The 21,666-nt window shown below is 40.6% G+C and overlaps 1 protein-coding gene across 3 annotated transcripts; it reads right to left on the reverse strand.

The window, feature by feature from the left end:
* Positions 1-147: 147 nt before the first annotated feature.
* On the reverse strand, positions 148-18,780 carry nvl (nuclear VCP like). Of its 3 annotated transcripts, none has more exons than XM_072670469.1 (23): positions 18,426-18,780; positions 14,977-15,047; positions 14,826-14,878; positions 14,647-14,737; positions 13,883-13,943; positions 13,332-13,589; positions 11,950-12,088; positions 11,789-11,865; positions 11,541-11,675; positions 11,201-11,302; positions 10,979-11,096; positions 10,254-10,398; positions 9,026-9,401; positions 7,413-7,634; positions 7,035-7,139; positions 6,616-6,678; positions 5,567-5,686; positions 4,835-4,934; positions 3,677-3,783; positions 3,463-3,539; positions 2,467-2,555; positions 1,994-2,091; positions 148-458 (listed from the first exon to the last, which is right to left on the reverse strand). In XM_072670469.1, the coding sequence occupies exons 1-23, from the start codon at positions 18,480-18,482 to the stop codon at positions 414-416; spliced, it is 2,709 nt and encodes a 902-aa protein (XP_072526570.1). In that variant the 5' UTR covers positions 18,483-18,780; the 3' UTR covers positions 148-413. The 3 variants fall into 3 exon arrangements, with proteins under 3 accessions (XP_072526570.1, XP_072526569.1, XP_072526571.1); XM_072670468.1 differs by having other exon boundaries at positions 13,326-13,589; XM_072670470.1 differs by lacking the exon at positions 13,332-13,589.
* Positions 18,781-21,666: the final 2,886 nt, after the last annotated feature.

The following is a 21,666-nucleotide window of genomic DNA, read 5'->3' on the forward strand; positions in this document are numbered from 1 at the left end:
TGTCCACACAACAGCACTGCATATAAAAAAAAAATTGTTATAAAAATAATAATAATAATAATAATTACTGGTGTGGACAGGAGGCCAAAACACACAAGAACCTCCGTTTATTTAAAATAAATAAATAAATAAATAAATAACTCCAGAGTGGACGAGGCCTGAGAAACAGTGTGGTGTGTCCAGTTAACCGTACAACCCTGTAACAATAATTGTACAGTGAGAACAATTTATTAAAAGGCACCAGAACCTACAAAAACAAGGCTTCTGGCACCTATCTGAGCCCATTTTTATTGGTTGAAAATATAAGTGAGGTGGAATGAAGTCACAACCATTACTTCCATTATTAGGAACCACAGAAATCCGAATCCAGCCGTCCAGCCATCAGCTCGATTCCCACACGTCCAGAAGGTTGGCTATCTGAGGAGCGATTCTCTCAGCTTCTCATACATGAGCTGGTCCTGTATACAACAAAGAGAAACCCAAACGGAGCCAGACAATGTAAGCCATCAGCAAACAAAGGAATTTGACAACTGAGGGGCAGCAAATACCCACAGGGCCCTGATTCACTGTCGCTTCATCTAACAGAGGCCTAGAAATGTCTGCCAACATCTTTGAAGTGCACCGTGTAAACCAGCGTGCTTTCTGAGACTGGATACAGACCCTGCTAAGCAGAGTTTGCGTCTCCTGCTCAAACACAAGGCAAATAAATAGCAGCTAGATAAAAATAACCTCAGCCTACAGCAGTCCTCCAGGTCCCACAGCAGCATGGGGAAATGCAGCCAAGGGAAACTCCTAGCAACCTAAGCTCCTCACGACTGGATGGACCGGTTCACTTGGCAGCTGACGAGTGTTAAGGTTGCAAAAACGACTCTGGGGTGCCTTTCATCTGAGCCTAATTACATCTCACAGGGCCATGGATTTTGGAGTTAAGAGGACACTGGGGAAAATGGCTGCTTCTGAGGAGACACCTGCGATCACAATGCAGTTGATGGTGTGTAAACACATTTCATCATCATCATCATCATCATCATCTATCATCACATGTTTAACATAGTTATTAGGCTCCTACTAAGAAGCTTTACTTATGTCCACCAGCAGTCTACAGGAGCTCTTATATGACGTCTCATTCTAAACCCATAGGCTGTATTAATATGGAGCTGGTCCTCCTTTGCTCTAAGCTCTACCAGCAGCAGCAGCAGGTCTGGAGCTCTGCTGCAGTTACTGAGTCAGTTGGAGGCTTTTCTGCACTCTGCTCTGAGCTCAGCACTCGGCCCTGACCCCGCTCTGTAGCTTTACGTGGTCTGACAGACACTCGGTGGCTGAGCTGCTCTCTGTGAGCTGTTCCTCCTAAACTCTTCCACTGTTCAATAATAACACCACTCACAGCTGATGGAGGAAGATCTAGGAGGGAAGGTCTAAATTTCACCAGCTGACTTGTTGTTGTTGGTGCAGCAGCGGTGTCTCCTATTACATACAGAACCACGCTGGAGTTCAGTGAGCTCTTCAGAACCTCCCGTTCTTTCACTGATGTGTGGAAGAGAGTCAGACTGCAGGACTAGGGACTTGAATGAACCATGCAATAGCTTATTCATGCGATAGCTTATGCTAACGGAACGGATTATACTTGTATTTTTTTCTTTCCAATATCCGATCCAGTGAGTTTGGCCAGTATCGCACCCCTAAGAATGACCCATTCTTTTACTTGTGTTGTGATTGCATGGCTAGGTGCTTCCCCGTCTCTTTTTATACTGCACCAATGCATCATCGCCGGACAGCCAGCACACTCTGGACAGTCCCCAGCTCGGCCGCACCAGCTAGTAGCCCCTTTATGAAAACATCGCTCGAGTGAGTGATGAGGAGAGAGAATGGCCAATTGTGCTCTCTCAGACTCCGACCACCGATGGCATGGCTTGGGGTTCGCACTCGTGACCCCCAGGCATAGCGCTTTACTATATTTTAGACAGCTACAGCTTTAATGCAATTTGCCACAAACCTTTTTGGACACAGATGGACGCACTTTCTTGAAGGCCTCTTCAAAATTCTGCCTGCTGACCCTTATGTCTTTAACAGAGCCGGAGGAGAAGGTGTGCTCTGTAACAGACCAGAAATGAGACTGTAGGTTATTTTGTCCTGAGTGCTAATGATATGGTACAGCACAGTTTAGGAAATACTTATTATTCACAACAATAAATGATAATTTAGCAAGTGGAATCCTCTGAAATGTAGTCTAAATATTAGCTATAGCTCAATTTGAGATCACTGTAGAAATACTGTTAGATAAATTCACTTATATCTTACTTTTAAAACAGGTAAGTGTTTTAATCTACTAAAATTAATTCAGGAAATTACAAATAATTCAGATTTTATGTAGGAACGAGGAATCTCAGATATTTAGACTAGATTTCAGAGGATTTTACCTGCTAAGACAGCGGCTAGATGAGGTGTGTGGTGATGAGGTGTGTTTACCTGTGTGTGTGAGAGACGGCTGTGAGCAGAGGTGAGCCTTTAAAGCGTTAACTGAAGCCTCTCGTACCAGTGCAGACAGGTCGGCCCCACTGCGCAAAGACACACGGTCATTTCAACACCAAATAAGAAGGCGAACAGCCATCTAACAATTAGTGCAGTCATCTTTAGCTAAAACCCTTTAATCTACATATAGAACACTCCAAAAATGTTTCTATAAAAGGAGCCCCAAGCTTTAATAGACAATAAAATCAACTATATATTTTTTACATAAAAATAAAGTATTGTCATTGTGACACAAAAAAAGGGCTAGACAGAGGGAGATAGATAGCGATAGATAGCTAGCTGGATAGACAGGTAGAGATAGATATATAGAGATTTTATATTTATATATATATATATATATATATATATATATATATATATATATATATATATATATATATATAGAGAGAGAGAGAGAGAGAGATAGATAGATAGATAGATAGATAGATAGATAGATGACAGATAGATAGAGATGGAGATAAAGAGAGAGAGATAGATAGATATATAGATAAATAGATAGAGATATATAGAGAGATATAAAGAGATAGACAGAGAGATAGACGGATAGATAGATAAAGAGACAGATAGATAGAGATATATAGGTAGAGAGATAGAGATAGATATATAGATAGATAGACAGATAGAGATAGATAAAGAGACAGATGTAGAGATAGATTGAGAGATAGACAGACAGACAGATAGAGAGATATAGAGATATAGATAGATAGATAGATAGATATAGACAGACAGACAGATAGATAGATATAGAGATAGATTGAGAGATAGACAGACAGATAGAGAGATATAGACAGACAGACAGATCCTATAAAGGGTGCTTTGAGTGCCGTCATTTTTGTTGAATGTGAAGAACCTTTGATATTCTTCACACATACAGGTTCTACACAAAATGTGCATCACAGGTTTATCCATGAGGTGAAGTTAGTTATTACTCACGTAAAGCAGTCACACCGGTCGTCACAGGCGACTGCCTCCAAACTCACATCTGACTCCAGACGAGGCTTAGTACCTCCCTGCGGCAGACCCACAACTCATTTGCATTTTTTTTTTTTTTGGCATCGTACTGTACTTGTAATTCATGTTACAGTTGTGTTCCAGTGTATTTCTGTGTGCTGGCTGAGCGAGTCACGCTCCAGGACTTGCCACTCACCTTAGTGATGGTGACCAGGATGGCGTGCCTGTCCGCTGGTGGAGGCAACCCCACATACAAGGTTTTGTCCAGACGCCCTGGTCTCAGCACAGCGGGGTCGATGATATCTGCACCCAATTAGAGAAGCATTTCAGTCAAACCAGAAAAGTCTGCTTCTTTAATTCCTGCACTGAGACGTGAGGTGGTTAAGAGGTAAAGGAAGCTCCCGCCCCACTAATTAGCATTGTGTAAACTGCAGGTGTGAATCATCACACTATGCTGAAACCATAGGGAGATGTTCCAGGACCTCTAATAGTCTTGCTGATGTAGAGTCTGACACTGTATGACTCACTGTTATCTATAACAACTGACTGCTGGTATGACTAAAAACAGCAGCAGCAGCTGCAGTTACTCTGAAGCATGTCATTTTCATAGAAACCTGTATGGCCTGTAAACAGCACAGCTTTCACCTTTTGATATGACGTGAATCAGGAAGATGTTCTTTACACTGTATCAGAATTTCTTGATTAATGGATCAATAGAAATGCTCTAAATTGTCTCGGTTTAGTTTTCCATAAACTCCCATTGACTTCAATTGAGTGTAAAGCTGCTGAGGTGTTTGCGTGACTGCGTCAAATTCATATATTTCTTAAATTTGGACATTGTGGTCTGTTAAATCTGGGCAAAACTGTCAACAACAATGAATAATCCTCAAAATTATCATCTGAAACTGATCCGAGATCAGGGACATGATCAATTTGAGTCAGTAAAACCTCAATGAGAATCTGGATTAAAAGTACATGGGCTATATATATATATATATATATATATATATATTTATTTATATTACACACTAATACATGCCCATTAGGAAATGTTGCACATAAAGACTTTAAAAAGCTCAGATATCCATTATATCTTGTGTCTGTTTTGCTATTGGTCATGCCTGTACATTAAATCAACCCTGAGATTGCTATGAAGTCTGGACTTCATCCACTGGGACTAAGGCTTAATAAAATGTCTAAGGCTGTTTACACATCTCTCCAGTAAAGTTGGAGATTTTTGGAGGTTTCTGTCCTTTAAAAACACCCAGCATCTCCACCCAGCGCCTCGGCAGACTATATTTTGGGTGACTAAACGGTAGCTGTCGATGTGCTCAGTAGTTCAGCTGGGGTTTACCTGGCCGGTTGGTTGCAGCCATGATGAACACTTGCCGGCGGGTCTCCAGGCCATCCATCTCTGTCAGCAGCTGGTTGACCACTCGGACACTGGCTCCAGACTGACCGCACATACAGCACAACATGATCGCACAGAGTCAGTAAGATGAATTCTGTAAATAAAAGCTGGAGGCAACAGCTGACAGGAAAACAGTCCTCATTGGGGGAAATATGAGACCTGTGGCCAGATCGGAAAGCCGTAATTTTTAATTGTATATTAAATTAGACATTAATTCTGTAATTCAACTTTTTAAACTGATCATTTCAGAGGCCGATCTTCTTACAGGCTGAGACCTGTTTGAGGCTAAAGGAAGAATAAGAAAATATTTAAGAACATACACAGCTCTGGAAAAACGAAGAGAGCACCCCACATGATCAGTTTCTCTGGTTTTACTATTTATAGGCATTGTGTTTAAGGGAAATTGGCAAAAACAACAAGTGGTTAAAAAAAGATTCAAATGTTAATAAAATTCAATAATAATAAACACAAACTCTTTGAAAAAATAAATATTTTTCTTTCTGAAGTATAAAGTAATATTTTATTACATTATTTACATCATTACATTATTTTATAAATAATAAAATTTAAAAAAATCTTTTTTTATGACATGTCTGTGAATCCAGCCTCTAGTGCTTGTTGGAGAAGGCTGGGTCAGTGTGCTCCAGCTTTTACTGAGAATTAAGAAAGCGTTACCTCATGACCAGAGCGTCTGGGGCAAAGGGCATCGATCTCGTCGAAAAAGATGACACACGGGGCCGAGTTCCGCCCCCTCTGGAACACCTGTCGTACGGCCCTCTCGCTCTCGCCAACGTACTGCAGGACAAGACTTTCATTAATGAACTGCTCCATCCTGGCAGGTAATAAAGTCATCAGATTAAAAAAATGACAACAGACTACACATCTACAGCATATCGTCACGGTAATGCAAAAACCTTGTATCTCCAAAACTGTGAACATTTACAGGAGAAGGGAAAAAAACTTTCCGTGGAAGTCAATAAGGTTTTCTTCCAGGTCATTTTGGAGCATTTCTATTGGTCCATTCATCAGGAAATTTCCATTGTGGAGAATTTGCTATGATCTGACCACACAGTCTAGAGGCACATTCGTCATTAAAGAATGATGGTCTATAAGCAGACATTTGAACCAAAGGTCTTTGACAATATACATGTTCAAATACACCATATTGACAAAAGTATTGGGACACCAGTATATTATTATTACCAATATTGGGACACCCCAACCCCCCAAAAAAAGGACAGCGATGATCTACTTTTGATTATAATCTCCTTTAAAAAAAAGGAAACATGTCCCCTGTGTTTAAAGCTTAATGGACTTTACTAAGCTGGCAGAGCTGCTCATAGATGACCAGAGTTACATCAGACTGCCCAGCCTGCCTTTGCACCTAATTCAATCAGGAAGGATCTCTTGCAGTGCAGTAACCAAATCATCAATGACCTTCATACACTGAATAATGGAGGAGCTCCAATTACTGAGGACCCATGTGACAAAAGCTGCTTTTCTAGCCAAATTTTTGTTACTGGAGTGTGAGGAGGCGATATTTCCTTGATCTTTCAAAAAGAGGTTTGGGTTACAGCCAGATCAAGATTCCTCTGCCTGTTATCGTCCCTCAGATCTGTACATGTCAATCAGGGTTCATTTCTGTAGTCTGATCTGACACTGGTTGAAAGTTGTTTCTTTTAGTTTCTGAAGCAGAAAGTGTTGAGAGAGCTTGAGAACCTCACCATGTTCAATAACTCCGGGCCCTTGACGGATATGAAGTTTAGACCAGACTCGTTGGCAACCGCCTGTAGGGGAAGTCAGAGATGTTAGTTGCCTGCTGGGAATTAAGCATACATGGTGGAGGGGGTACTTGTGGGGCAGCGTAAGGCAAAAAAGTGCTCGAGAGAAAGATTCGGACCATCAATCAGACTTCTGAGGAGCCAGGAATGAAAGAGATGGCAAAGTTAAAAAGGGAGGTGACTGGGTGGTGGAGGGTGGGCCTGGCAAGTTAAATTTTTTTTTCGTGGGGGGGTTCGTTTGAGGGAAATGAGGTATTTTTGTCCAAATGAACACAGAGAGCGTGTATAAACAGCACCAGCCCAAGATAAAACGAGACAAGAGATAAAATAAAAGAGAAAGGATAGAAGAGACATCCTCATACTTTAGCCAGCAGGGTTTTCCCACAGCCTGGAGGTCCAGCAAGCAGCACTCCTGCAGGGGCACTCAGACCCAGGGCTTTAAACTGCTCTGGGTTGCGGACAGGGGCCTGAGCAAACACACACAAACACACACAGATGCACAACTTCACCTCACTTAACTCTTCTTGCCTTGCACAATGCTTACATTCACACTGGTTCCTACAGCGTGACGATACAAGCAGCTGGTCAGGAGGACGTGATGGACGTGCACTGACCCCAATACAGTACAGACAGTACAGACACAATCCTAAATTATATAAACTTTTATAAACCTGACTTAGACTGATGCAATATTGATAAATTACCCTTACAAAACTCGAAAAAGACTGTTCATATCCTACCAAGATGGCCATAGTGAGCTCCTCGCGAATGTCCTGCAGGGCGCCTATGTCGTCCCATGTGACGTCCGGCACAGTGGCGAAGCCCTCGCGTTTGGCTGAAGGCTGGACACTGGCCAGCGAGGCCTTGAAGTCGTCCATCAGGATGCAGAGTCCAGCGAGCTGCTCCTCGCTCAGAGACTCGCTCCTTTTCAGCAGAGCCAGCAGCTGCACTAGCTCCCCCTCCTGGTGAGACAGAAAACTGCATCAACTGCCAGCAATTGAGACACTGACGGAAACTGATGCAAACTGATGCAAACCCGTAGGCAGCTAGTAACGAGCTTTGTGCACGTTTGCACCATCACACTTGCTTCAGGCTTTACAGAGTTAAGTAATTTGTGGTTTCTGACCCTGTATTACACTGTTATAGACATTAGTGCATAAGCTGGACACCTTTGTTTTATTGATTTCAAGAGAAAATAAGTTAACAAATCATCTACGGGAAACAGACAACAGTTTTCAGCACATCTGTCCAACTTAAAGCAGCAGTCCTTAAGATTTTTTCATTTCAATTGAAAGCAGGAGTCAGTCTAGGTAGTAGGGTGGGGCAAAACTATCATAAATGATATCAGTGTGCTGCACGATAGTCCCTGCAAAAGCCTTATATAGTCATTCTAATAACAGACGGTCTGGTAGGTTCTTGTAGGAGTTTTCCTGGCCATGTCAGGCTTTTAGCCACAGCACTGCAAACGTGGCGATATTCGAACGCCAAACTCCGTCTTCATGTGCTCATTCACCCACTGTCCAACCAGAGAAGCTGATGTTTAGATTCATCCGCTCTGAGAGGAGACCACAATGCACATTTTAAAAGGTCCTCATCCACATGCTTGATGCAATTACACATTCTAACCAGAGGGGTCTCTAAATCCCCAAATCTCACAGACTGTTGCTTTAATGAAAAACAATAAATTAAATGTACCATATCATTCATAATAAATGCCAAACAGATTGTTTTCCCCTAATAAACAGTAACGTGTGCATTAACATGTGCTGACATTTGTCCTCTATAGAGGACCGTCACATAGAAAATCAATGAAACATGAGCAAAAGTGCCCAAACTTTACCAGTGTGTACTGCCCAGCTAAAAACAACAGAAGCTGTCTTAATTTTAAAAGAGTACATCCACTCTTGATATCAGTGGGTCACCAGCCCTCTCAGCACATACTATACAGGTTAGGGGGTGAATAACAAGCATGCAGAGACGGGGCTTGGCGAGGAACAGGCAAGGTCTAAAGGAGACAATCAAAGGCTTTTGTGCTTCGTACATCTTCACGGTGAGCAGTGGGAGTGGTAACATTCGGAAGGTTGTCGCCCACCGCTATGTAATATAGGGAAAAATCCACGCCATTTCATGATCAATTGAGGCAGAAGTGGCTTTTCAGCCACTAGGGGGCGCACAAGTCAGGTTTGGACAGTAAACATGACTTTTATCAGCATTACATTAAAAAAAATTATAATTGAATTTAAATAATTGTCTTTTTGTCTATTTTTCTAGACAGCAGAAGGTCACAATGTCAGAAAGCACATAAGCAAGTTCTGCTGAACAGCAGACCCCAGATGTGAGTATGTGCACTTACTTGTGTCATTAAGGACTCTGCTAAACCATCTCCGTCTGCCACACTGAGAGAAACACTCATGTCCTGGCACTCTGTACTGACGTCATGCTGGGCGTCGTCTGTGATGCTCTGCTGGACAGGAAGGTTAGTGCTAGCTTCCTGGTTCTGTTCTTCTGGGGCTTGTAGTTCTGGTGTGTGTGGAGAGGGGTCTATGTCATTTGAGGCAGGTGAGCCAGTTTCCAGCTGCTGCAGCAGAACCCGGTTGACGGCAATCATGGCTGCTTCCCGGCACAGGGCCATCAGATCCGCTCCCACAAAACCCGGCGTGAGCCGCGCCAGCTGCCGGAAGTCAAAGTCTGCAGGCAGCCTGAGCTTCCGACAGAGCGTTTGAAGAATCCTACACGTGAGAAGATAAATCACGGATATCGGCAAGAAAGATTATAAAAAAAAAGATCTGATCTAGCTTCCAGAGCTCTGTACTGTCGTAACCAATGACTGTAGAAAGCATGGACAGCGCAACGTCACAGGTCTAGCGCCTCTGCTGGCCGGCTGCAGTACAATGACGAGTTGCTTCGCCCATCCCCATATGTTTCAAAGACAAAACTCCACCCATTTTCCATCTCATTGTCCTACTCTAATCTGTCTTTCCATCTCCAAATTCCAACAGTTAGTTTCCCCCATGTTATACTACTGACCCATTTTTAATTTCCCCCCAGAAATCAGTTTTAACCCTTAAGAAGGTGGAGCTACAGTTAGGAATGAAGTGATTGACAGGCATGACAGTACATGGAGGAGGTTCTCAAGTTGTAGTGGAGCTTCCATGAGCTGCACCTTTACTGCTGGAGCATCCACTTACCAGACAGACTGGGAATCCAGAGGAAAATCTGCTCTGCTTCAGCACTGGAAGCTCAATGAAGATGGTCTGAGACACTGAGGCTTGGTCTGGGAAAAAGTGGGTGGGTCTACCAAATGAGTAGGCGAATATGGCTCCGCCTTTGGTTTCTACTGCACAGACTTGGTTGCAATACCGACAACAGGGTGGACAGTTTTGGCTTCTTTTCTATAGTAGAATGAAAGGTAACGAAAGTACAGCGTCCATGTTTTCTACAGTCACTGGTCGTAACTCTTTAGACCGAATGTCTGAAGTGCTCTTAAAGGTCCCACTGAGTGTTTTGAAATTGATTTTCAACAAAACATCTGTCATAAAAAGGTTCTTTGGATGGAAACGCATCTTAAGACAAGCACCAACCTGAGCCGTGTCCCTTCGTCGGGTATTCCAAGACAGATTTCTCGGTCAAAACGTCCTGCCCTTCGCAGAGCCGGATCGAGAGCGTCTGGTCTGTTGGTGGCACCAATAACTAAGACCTGCGCTGGCACAGATAATGAGTTCAGGTCTAAGAAAAGAGAGAGAGGGAGAAACAGTCAGACAGTACGAGCAAATACAGAAACACACTGTGCTTATAGTATATAAACAGATGCTGTGTCTGAAGTGGATCCCTACTCCCTCACTAGTATTGTTATTCTAGTGAGGGACTAGGGATCCACTCGGATTGTTAGCCTAGCTGAGTCTGGGCTGGTTGGCTCTAGTCAAGCATCTGCAGATGCTTTTGAGTTGACAGCTGGAGTGAAAATGGTGTAGCATGTGAGGGATGCAGACTCTCAGCCTTCCACGTTTCAGACCAGTGGGAGTATATTAAACATCTGAATGTAATCTGTGTAGTAGCACCCTAACATTTTCCTCTGAGCGGGTCTGGTGCTGCGTCGGCAGTTCGAGGGGAGGCGGTGGCTGGCTTTAAATGTATTGGAAGAGACGTGTGTTAAGTTCTTACTTTCCTAGTGTCAGGAGCATTGCTAGTCCTAGGGGAGCTATGAACGGGTGGGTTTACTGGCAGCTCCAAACAGCTGACATACTCGTTTGTGTGCTAAAATATAAATGTGGATCCATTTCAGTCACAGCCAGAGCTTTTCACTTGCCGTCCATGCAGGTGAGCAACTGAGCCACGATCCGTCTCTCCATGTCCTTGGAGGCCACCTCTCTTTTTGGGGTAATGGCATCGATTTCATCAATAAACAGAACGCAGGGAGCACTGCTCTGTGGAGAGACCGAGACAAACCCACAAATTCAGCTTTTAGGAACACAGAGGTGGGAAATATAGTGATTAACTGCACTGCAACTGATTCTCAAAGGGCTCTTACCACAGCCTGCTCAAACAGCTCACGAAGCTTCTGCTCCGATTCCCCCGAAACGCCAGACACGAGCTCTGGAGCAGATACCTTCAACATGGGCAACTCCATCTCCTACAATCACCCAGAAAAGCTCAGATTTACCAAGCAGTGACGGTAAGACAAAGCCCAAACCTCCCTCCAGCAAATCATTCAGCCAACTTGTGAGACACTGATTGAAGCACACTGCTGTTTTCCTTTAGCCCCTAGTTCCCCTACTCATCCACTCTGAAATGTGTGTGAATTGCAGATAATGTGATGGGACAAGTGGTTCAACTCAGCCGTCTAAGGCAGCTGGCTAAAGCAAACTTACCCCCGCCACAGCCTGTGCGAGGAGCGTCTTCCCACAGCCAGGCGGCCCGTGAAGGAGAAACCCGCGTGGGGGCACCACGCCCAGCTGCTGGTACACTTCCGGGTGGCGCATATGAATCAGCAATCTACACAACTCCTAAAGACAGAGGAACAGGCAGAGTGACTTTACCAGCATGGCACTGAGCAGTGTATGACAATCCTCAAAATCAGCAGGAAATACACTGGCGTGTGCAGATAGTTCAACCGTACCGTCAGAGTTTCTTCGTTACCACCAACATCTTCAAACTTCACTGTGGAGTGCTGAAGCTCAGGAGCTTTGGTCCGAGCTAAAACGACGAAAAATGCTTGATTATTTTGTATAAATGTGAATTTGCCATAATATAGTAATCACATAAGAGCAGGATCTCCACCTTTCTTCGTCATTATGCTCGCCTCAATGTCTGCGTCAACATCTTTGCCTTCTTGTTCTCGCCGCGTTCTTCGTTTTCCTTTCTTCGCGCTCTTCTTTGGCTTCTTCTCAGGCTCCAGCGCGGACAAATCGGCTTGTTTCTGCATTCATAAAAATATGAGATCTTTGTGATTATACTTAAAACAACAACAAAAATAAAAGTTAATAAAATTTATGAAAACATTTTATCAGTATATAACACTAATTAATGCACTTAGATTATAAAGACCCCTATAAATAGAGACCTAATGAAACATTACAATTATATGATATAATATATAATATAATATATTCATGCACAAATCTGCTGGTGAAGACACAAACATTCATCTAATGTAGATATTGGCATATATCTATACAGCAGATTTGTGCATGAAAAATATCGGAGATCGGCATCGGCCCAAAATTTGGTGCATACCCAATAATTGTAATGTTGAATTGGGTCTCTATTTAAAGGGGTCTTTATAATCTAAGTGCATTAATTAGTGTTGTATACTAATAAAGTGTTTTCACTATGACTTTTGTTGTTGCTTTTTACATATTTATGTGTGTGTGTGTACTTTGTGGAAATACAAAGAGCTATTTGGGCAGTGAAACTCTAATTTTAGAATAAACACTAATAATAACACTCCTACAGAAGGTGGTGGTGGTTCTCCATCACTGTGTTCATCATTAGAACATCTCCTCTCAAAGTTCTCCTCTCTCATGGAGTCTAGTGTTATTTAGAGTTCTCCTCAGATCAACATCTGGTTTGGTGGTAAATCAGGGCTTAATGATGGTAAATCAGGTGAGCTGCTGCTGCTGCTGCTGCTGATGGAGTTGAACACATCCTCCAAGCTGTGCTGGCTGGACTGGGGGGCGTCCAGGAGAAATCTCCCAGCCAACATTCTCCTGTGGGGCTCACATGGGCTAGGTAGGTTCCAGGTGGACATTGACTCTTTGGTGGGTTTGTATATGCGTTTTTCTGGAATCCAGTTGGGCTTTCCAAATAAGCCCTTATTGCTGTAGCCCACCTTAATCTTACGAGTCCCATATATCCATATGTGGGGTCAACATGGAACCGAGCTCGGTTCTTCAGACTAGCTCACAAGATCTCACTACTTTCAGAATGAGAAGCTCTTGTTTCTCCTTTTACTGGATTTGTGTTCACCTGCTTTATCTGTTCTGATGAGATCTGGAGCTTCTACAGTAAAACCCTCTCACTGCTGAGAGACATGACTATGTAAATAATGTGATTAGGGGCCTAAAACCTCTGCACAGTGCTGATTGATGACTCCAGGATCATCATGCATCGCTAGTGATTGATTTCTTTGTAATGATTGATTGAAAGAAACACACATTCACCGCAGAACTGGCTGGCTCCTCCTCACACAAGTCAATCAGGATATTTTCTCGATCTTTACTTCCTGTCTTATCAATGAACCAGCCACCTGCAGCCACCACAGTGGTAGAGTGATGAGGGGTAGAGCTGGCAGCAACTGATGAATCTCCCTGAGAGGTTGGATTGGGGCTATCTGTAGACTTCTCTTCGGAGGGGGTCCCGTTCTCTGGGATTCCTTTCCGATAAAGGGACATCAGAGAACTGTTCATGTGATTGGCATTCTGTTGAGCAGAACATTTGATTGGCATTGATTAGGAGCGTAGAAATGCAGGAGTGTGACATGATTAGGGCATCAGGGCACATCGCGATTTGTTAATCGGCAATTTAAAAGCAATGCAGCACGATTTGATCCTGATCCTAATCCACACTGTAATTTTAAGCCTGTTTAGCTATTTCTGCGTATTTTTATATAATAGAATCAATTACAACTGCATTCATATACTTAGTGCCACCTTTACTGTATTTTGTATTTTATAAAGGCTTCAAACATCATGATAACAGTGTTAACACTCACCTCAGGCTCAGAGATGTCGTCCTCACTGTCTGTCGAACCCTCCAGCAGGCTGCTGTCCTCACTAAACACCACCACAGAGATTAGAACACTGATCAGCTGCAGGTTCATTACTAACAGTGTAATCAGACTGAAGGGTTAATTAGATGAAGAGCAGCAGATGTTGAGTATAAATCACTGTATTCAGTACAGGAGAGGATCTGAATAGTAGTATATAAGAATCTGTCGCTAATGTTTTTAGTCTGTGATTATATGTATCGTGAAAAATATCGTGCATCATGAAAATGTCTTTAAATATTGTGATGGTATTTTTACCATATCGCCCAGCCCTAATAAGTTTTGTACCATGGCTAGTTAGCATTTAAGCCTGGGATTAATTAAAATCAACACAGAATAGTGTTGTGATTAAAAGCATTAAACTTTTTAAGCAACTGACAATAATATAAATAAAATATATACATTTATTATAAAAAATTACATAATATATGGCAACAAAAATGTTAATTTTGTGTTAATGCCAGCTTGTGTTTATGTGCCTTGCTCTCCCTGCTTTACTGGATATAGTAATGTATGGAGAGTGCATAATAATTATCATGAAAAATATTATAATGGCAATAATAATAATAATAAAACTGACAGCTTTGAAAGTGTTGCTGGTTATTTTTGTGAATGTCTGCAGTAAATTTTGCTTCACGTAGAGCATGATAGAACATCCACGTAATACCATTCCCACTAAATTTACTATCAATATTACAATTATGTCTCACCCTTCATCTTCCTGGCTGCGTCTTGCTCTTTTGGCCAAGTGTCTGTCTTCTAAAGCAGAAAGCCCAGACTCGCTGCATATTACTCCATGCACTGCTCGGAAACATCATATAATACAGACACTGTAAACCATATTAATGTAAGCTATGTAACAACAATGCAAAAGCTGGACAAGACTCACCTTTCTCTACTTGAATCCTGAAGGCCACTCTGTTTCGTCGGCCGTAGTCCATTCTGAGCGAACAAACAAATATTCAGGTTAATAATCATGACTGTCAGCAAACTACAGAATACGTAGGAAAGTCTAAAAAAAAAAGAAAGCCAGGGCTCACCTGAACTGACGCTGAAGGTCAGCAGCCATTGCGGCAATGTCCACATACTGGCTGTTTTTGGACTTCAGGTACTGAAAAGGTTCAAATGCAGAAAAGCAGATTAAACAGTGTTACAAGGGATGTACCGATCCGACTTTTCCAATACCGATACGATACATAAACTTTGCATATCGTCAATACCGGACACCGATCAAATATCATTGCTAGTAATAATAGTAGCAAAATAATAGTAGGTAATAATTAGTACCATGTGGGAGAGACTTAATCATTACTTTACTAACTTTGTAAAACAAAATATAACACATTAACACAAGTATAAATGTACTCAATTGCTATATATTAAAGAAATAATTACCAAACAATTATACAGGACCTAGACACAGCATTTAAATAAAAAAAATAAATAAGTAGTTTTTTTTAAATATATAAACATAAATAAAATGTTTTCATTATGACTAAAAATAAGCATCTTCACTTTATCAAACACACAGACATTGGGGCCGATATCCGATCCCAATATATCAGATCGGTGCATCCCTAAGTGCTAAGCTCTACTTTTATCACTCATCAGTTTTGTAATTTCAGATTTCATCAGTTTTAAGAGGTCGGATTTATTTATCTATTCAAACTTTCTATAAAACACGGCTTCTTTACCAAGGCTATGAGCTTCCAAAATAGGACCCTCTCCAATCTTTGTGCTATGACCAGCTAAACATGCATTATAACACTTTAAATCCTCGGATGTTTACTTAGTTATTAGTCTTAATGCAGAACCAGTTACTAAACAGTTTGGTAGTACTTTAGTTTAGCACATTTTGTGGAGTCTCACAGGGTTCGGTTGTAGGGTTTGTTCGGTTTGTAGGGTTTCTGTTGCTAACTGTGACACTAATTCACACCATTACCATGTAAATAACATATCCACTGTCTGTACAAATCCATAACATATTGAACAAGGACCTTATGTACCCTTATGTACTGTTCGGCTGTACACATAGAGAGCTTTAAAAAGAATAAAATTACTTTTAGTGCAAATTTGTTTTTGGATTTCTCTAATAAAGATGTCATTAATCAAGAAATAATATTCTTATGTGTAAAAACCTGAGTATATGATATAAACCAAACCAAATTTAACTGTTTAGCGTAGCACAATTAGTGGTGTCCCACAAGTTTAAATTATAGGGCTTAGGAAATTGATAATAAATGCAGTTAATGCACACATTGCAATGTAAATATCAACCATACATATGAAGGTCAAAATTCTCTTGAATAAGAATTTTAGGTATCTACAGTAACTGTTTGTCTAAACACTGTAAATACTGAACATTCATTTGTTATCATTTTGGACATACAGAGCTTTAAGAAAGGATAAGAGATGACTTAGTCAAAAATGTATTGTTATTTGTGTAATAAATGTGGTATCTGTGTAAAAAACAACAAGGTATCAACAAGGTATATCATGAAAATAAGAAAATTCACAGTGGTGTTAAGTATATAGTGTAGCACAATTTGTGGCGTCCCACAGGGTTAAGTTGTAGGGCTTAGGAAATTGATAATACATGCAGCTAATGCACACATTGCAATGTAAATATCATATCCACTGTCCATATAAATCCATAATTCTCTATATACAGTAAATCCATTTGTTATAAAAAAGGATAAGAGATGACTTAGTAAGAAAATAATCATTATTTGTGTAATAAATGCTGTATCATGTGTAAAACCAGGGTATTAACAAGGTATATCATGAAAATAAGAAAATTCACAGTGGTGTTAAGTATATAGTGTAGCACAATTTGTGGCGTCCCACAGGGTTAAATTGTAGGGCTTAGGAAATTGATAATACATGCAGTTAATGCACACATTGCAATGTAAATATCATATCCACTGTCCATTTAAAGCCATAATTCTCTAAATACAGTAAATCCATTTGTTATAATTTTGGACATACAGAGCTTTAAGACAGGATAAGAGATCGCTTAGTAAAAAATTAATCGTTATTTGTGTAATAAATATGGTGTTATGTGTAAAAACTGGGTATCAACAAGGTATTAACAAGGTATTTCATGAAAATAAGAAAATTCACAGTGGTGTTAAGTATATAGTGTAGCACAATTTGTGGCGTCCCACAGGGTTAAGTTGTAGGGCTTAGGAAATTGATAATAAATGCAGTTAATGCACACATTGCAATGTAAATATCATATCCACTGTCCATATAAAGTCATAATTCTCTAAATACAGTAAATCCATTTGTTACAATTTTGGACATAGAGCTTTAAGACAGGATAAGAGATTGCTTAGTCAAAAATTAATCGTTATTTGTGTAATAAATATGGTGTTATGTGTAAAAACTGGGTATCAACAAGGTATTAACAAGGTATATCATGAAAATAAGAAAATTCACAGTGGTGTTAAGTATATAGTGTAGCACAATTTGTGGCGTCCCACAGGGTTAAGTTGTAGGGCTTAGGAAATTGATAATACATGCAGTTAATGCACACATTGCAATGTAAATATCATATCCACTGTCCATTTAAAGCCATAATTCTCTAAATACAGTAAATCCATTTGTTATAAAAAAGGATAAGAGATGACTTAGTATGAAAATAATCATTATTTGTGTAATAAATGCTGTATCATGTGTAAAACCAGGGTATCAACAAGGTATATCATTAAAATAAGAAAATTCACAGTGGTGTTAAGTATATAGTGTAGCACAATTTGTGGCGTCCCACAGGGTTAAGTTGTAGGGCTTAGGAAATTGATAATACATGCAGTTAATGCACACATTGCAATGTAAATATCATATCCACTGTCCATATAAAGCCATAATTCTCTATATACAGTAAATCCATTTGTTATAATTTTGGACATAGAGCTTTAAGACAGGATAAGAGATTGCTTAGTCAAAAATTAATCGTTATTTGTGTAATAAATATGGTGTTATGTGTAAAAACTGGGTATCAACAAGGTATTAACAAGGTACATAATGAAAATAAGAAAATTCACAGTGGTGTGTATATATATAGTATATAGTGTAGCACAATTTGTGGCGTCCCACAGGGTTAAATTGTAGGGCTTAGGAAATTGATAATAAATGCAGTTTTTGTGAGAGAAAATGTGGTATTAAGTGTTAAAACAGGGTATCAACAAGGAATATCATGTATCTCTAAATAAAATAAGTAAATTCTGTAGTGTTAAATGGGTTTTGGGAGCTAAACCTTGTATTGTAAGTTGTATTATTTTAATGTAAAGTATCCCAACACACACAGAGTAGGTTAGCCAGCATGTTTTAGAGCATTGTAGACATGTTATTGACTCCCAGTTATATTTAATTTGATAATTTAACAGGTAAACCTAAATAAACTCCTTTATTAGACCCCGAATATGAGAAACACAGCTGGACTGGATGATTAGCTTAGCTTAGCTTAGCTTAGCTTAGCTTAGCTTACCTGGTCAACTCTTTGCTTGAGTCGCTGGTCTATGTATCCCCCACCCCGGTTCTTCATTCTCTAGCTAATATTAAATTCCACCTTTTACTGCATTTTGACACTGAAATAACGCGCTTTAGCTGAGCTTCTCCGCCGGCTAAGCTGCCCAACAGTTCAGGAGAGAGCTGCAGTAGCCCTTAAGCTAAGCTAGCTCAGATCAGTCCGCGAGGTAGTGCGCTCTTCACAAACCGACACTTTTCCACACAGAATTGAAGCTTTCTTGGTTTGAAACTTAGAGAAAAAGATGAAGACAGTCCCGGCACTCAAACCCATGTGAGCTCAACACCCGTCTCCCACGCTGAGGAGCTGTGGAGGAGTGGGTTCACACACCGCCTCCTGCTGTAGCGGAGCGAACTGGGCTAGCTAGCTTACCTGACCCTGCCTGGCTGGTGCCGCTTGGTGGTGAGACGTTGAAGACACGACCAGCAATAATAATAATAATAATAATAATAATAATAATAATGTAAAATTAATAGCCAAAATTAACCCTAGACTTAGACCAAGACCAGATCTTAGAGGGTTCTTGAAAGGTTGGTGCTTATTTACTTTTTACCGTTTATTCCTTACATTTTCACACAATTATCTGTACTTTCTACTCCTTATATATACAGATAATGCACAGTATACAGGACTGTATAACTCTATAGGGGCACTAATATACAGTATGCACAGTATACAGGACTGTATAGCTCTATAGGGGCACTAATATACAGATAATGCACACTATACAGGACTGTATAACTCTATAGGGGCACTAATATACAGATAATGCACATTATACAGGACTGTATAACTCTATAGGGGCACTTATATACAGATAATGCACACTATACAGGACTGTATAACTCGGTAGGGGCACTAATATACAGATAATGCACATTATACAGGACTGTATAACTCGGTAGGGGCACTAATATACAGATAATGCACATTATACAGGACTGTATAGCTCTATAGGGGCACTAATATACAGATAATGCACACTATACAGGACTGTATAACTCTATAGGGGCAGTGATATACAGACACAGTGGTGGCATCTGCCATCTTTTATGGAGTGGTCTGCTGGGGCAGTAGCATCTCGATGGCAGATAAGAAGAGACTGGACAAACTCATAAAGAGGGCCGGCTCTGTCCTGGGGTGCTTCTTAGACCCAGTGCAGGTGGTGGGAGACAGGAGGATGACAACCAAGCTGGCATCCATGCTGGAGAACAGCTCCACCCCATGCATGAGACTCTGGCAGCACTGGGCAGCTCCTTTAGCGACAGGCTGCTTCACCCCAAGTGTGTGAAGGAGCGGTATCGCAGGTCCTTCCTTCCTGCTGCCGTCAGACTGCACAACCAACACTGCTCCCAGCGGACCACACACACACACACTTAACTACACACACATGTTCATGTTCAGGGAATACTATGTGCAATATCCCATCCCCATGTGCAATTAAGAGTCTTTTACTGTAAATAATATTGTTTATTGCTTTTTTAATTCTTATTTATATTGTGTATATAGTGTAAATTATTTATCCAAATTTTTTGTAACTGAGTGTCCTGCTATCCCTTTCTGCTGCTACACTGTGAATTTCCCCACTGCGGGACTAATAAAGGATTATCTTATCTTATCTTATCTTATCTTATAATGCACACTATAGAGGACTGTATAACTCTATAAGGGCAGTAATATACAGATAATGCACACTATACAGGACTGTATAGCTCTATAGGGGCACTAATATACAGATAATGCACACTATACAGGACTGTATAACTCTATAGGGGCCATAATATACAGATAATGCACATTATACAGGACTGTATAACTCTATAGGGCCACTAATATACAGATAATGCACACTATACAGGACTGTATAACTCTATAGGGCTACTAATATACAGATAATGCACACTATACAGGACTGTATAACTCTATAGGGCCACTTATATACAGATAATGCACACTATACAGGACTGTATAACTCTATAGGGGCACTAATATACAGATAATGCACATTATACAGGACTGTATAACTCCATAGGGCCACTAAAATACAAATAATGCACAGTATACAGGCTTCTATAACTCTGTAGGGGCACTAAAATACAGAATGCACAGCACTTTATAACTATATAGGGCCACTTATATACAGATAATGCACACTATACAGGACTGTATAACTCTATAGGGGCCATAATATACAGATAATGCACACTATACAGGACTGTATAACTCTATAGGGCTACTAATATACAGATAATGCACACTATACAGGACTGTATAACTCTATAGGGCCACTTATATACAGATAATGCACACTAAACAGGACTGTATAACTCTATAGGGCTACTAATATACAGATAATGCACACTATACAAGACTGTATAACTCTATAGGGCCACTTATATACAGATAATGCACACTAAACAGGACTGTATAACTCTATAGGGCCACTTATATACAGATAATGCACACTATACAGGCGGTATAACTCTATAGGGGCACTAATATACAGATAATGCACACTATACAGGACTGTATAACTCTATAGGGCCACTAATATACAGATAATGCACATTATACAGGACTGTATAACTCTATAGGGCCACTAATATACAGATAATGCACAGTATACAGGACTGTATAACTCTATAGGGGCACTTATATACAGATAATGCACAGTATACAGGACTGTATAACTCTATAGGGGCACTTATATACAGATAATGCACAGTATACAGGACTGTATAACTCTATAGGGGCACTAATATACAGATAATGCACACTATACAGGACTGTATAACTCTATAGGGGCAGTAATATACAGATAATGCACACTATAGAGGACTGTATAACTCTATAAGGGCAGTAATATACAGATAATGCACACTATACAGGACTGTATAACTCTATAGGGCCACTAATATACAGATAATGCACACTATACAGGACTGTATAACTCTATAGGGCCACTAATATACAGATAATGCACACTATACAGGACTGTATAACTCTATAGGGCCACTAATATACAGATAATGCACACTATACAGGACTGTATAGCTCTATAGGGCCACTTATATACAGATAATGCAGACTATACAGGACTGTATAACTCAAGGGGGGGGTGGTCTGGAGACGTGCGCGCGCCCCGTGACGTGTCGCCCCTGTACGTGCGCGCCCCCGCGGGACTCATACGGTAGAAAATGGC

The sequence above is a fragment of the Salminus brasiliensis genome, chromosome 24, assembly GCF_030463535.1.
Source record: "Salminus brasiliensis chromosome 24, fSalBra1.hap2, whole genome shotgun sequence".
Classification (NCBI taxonomy): Eukaryota; Metazoa; Chordata; class Actinopteri; order Characiformes; family Bryconidae; genus Salminus; species Salminus brasiliensis.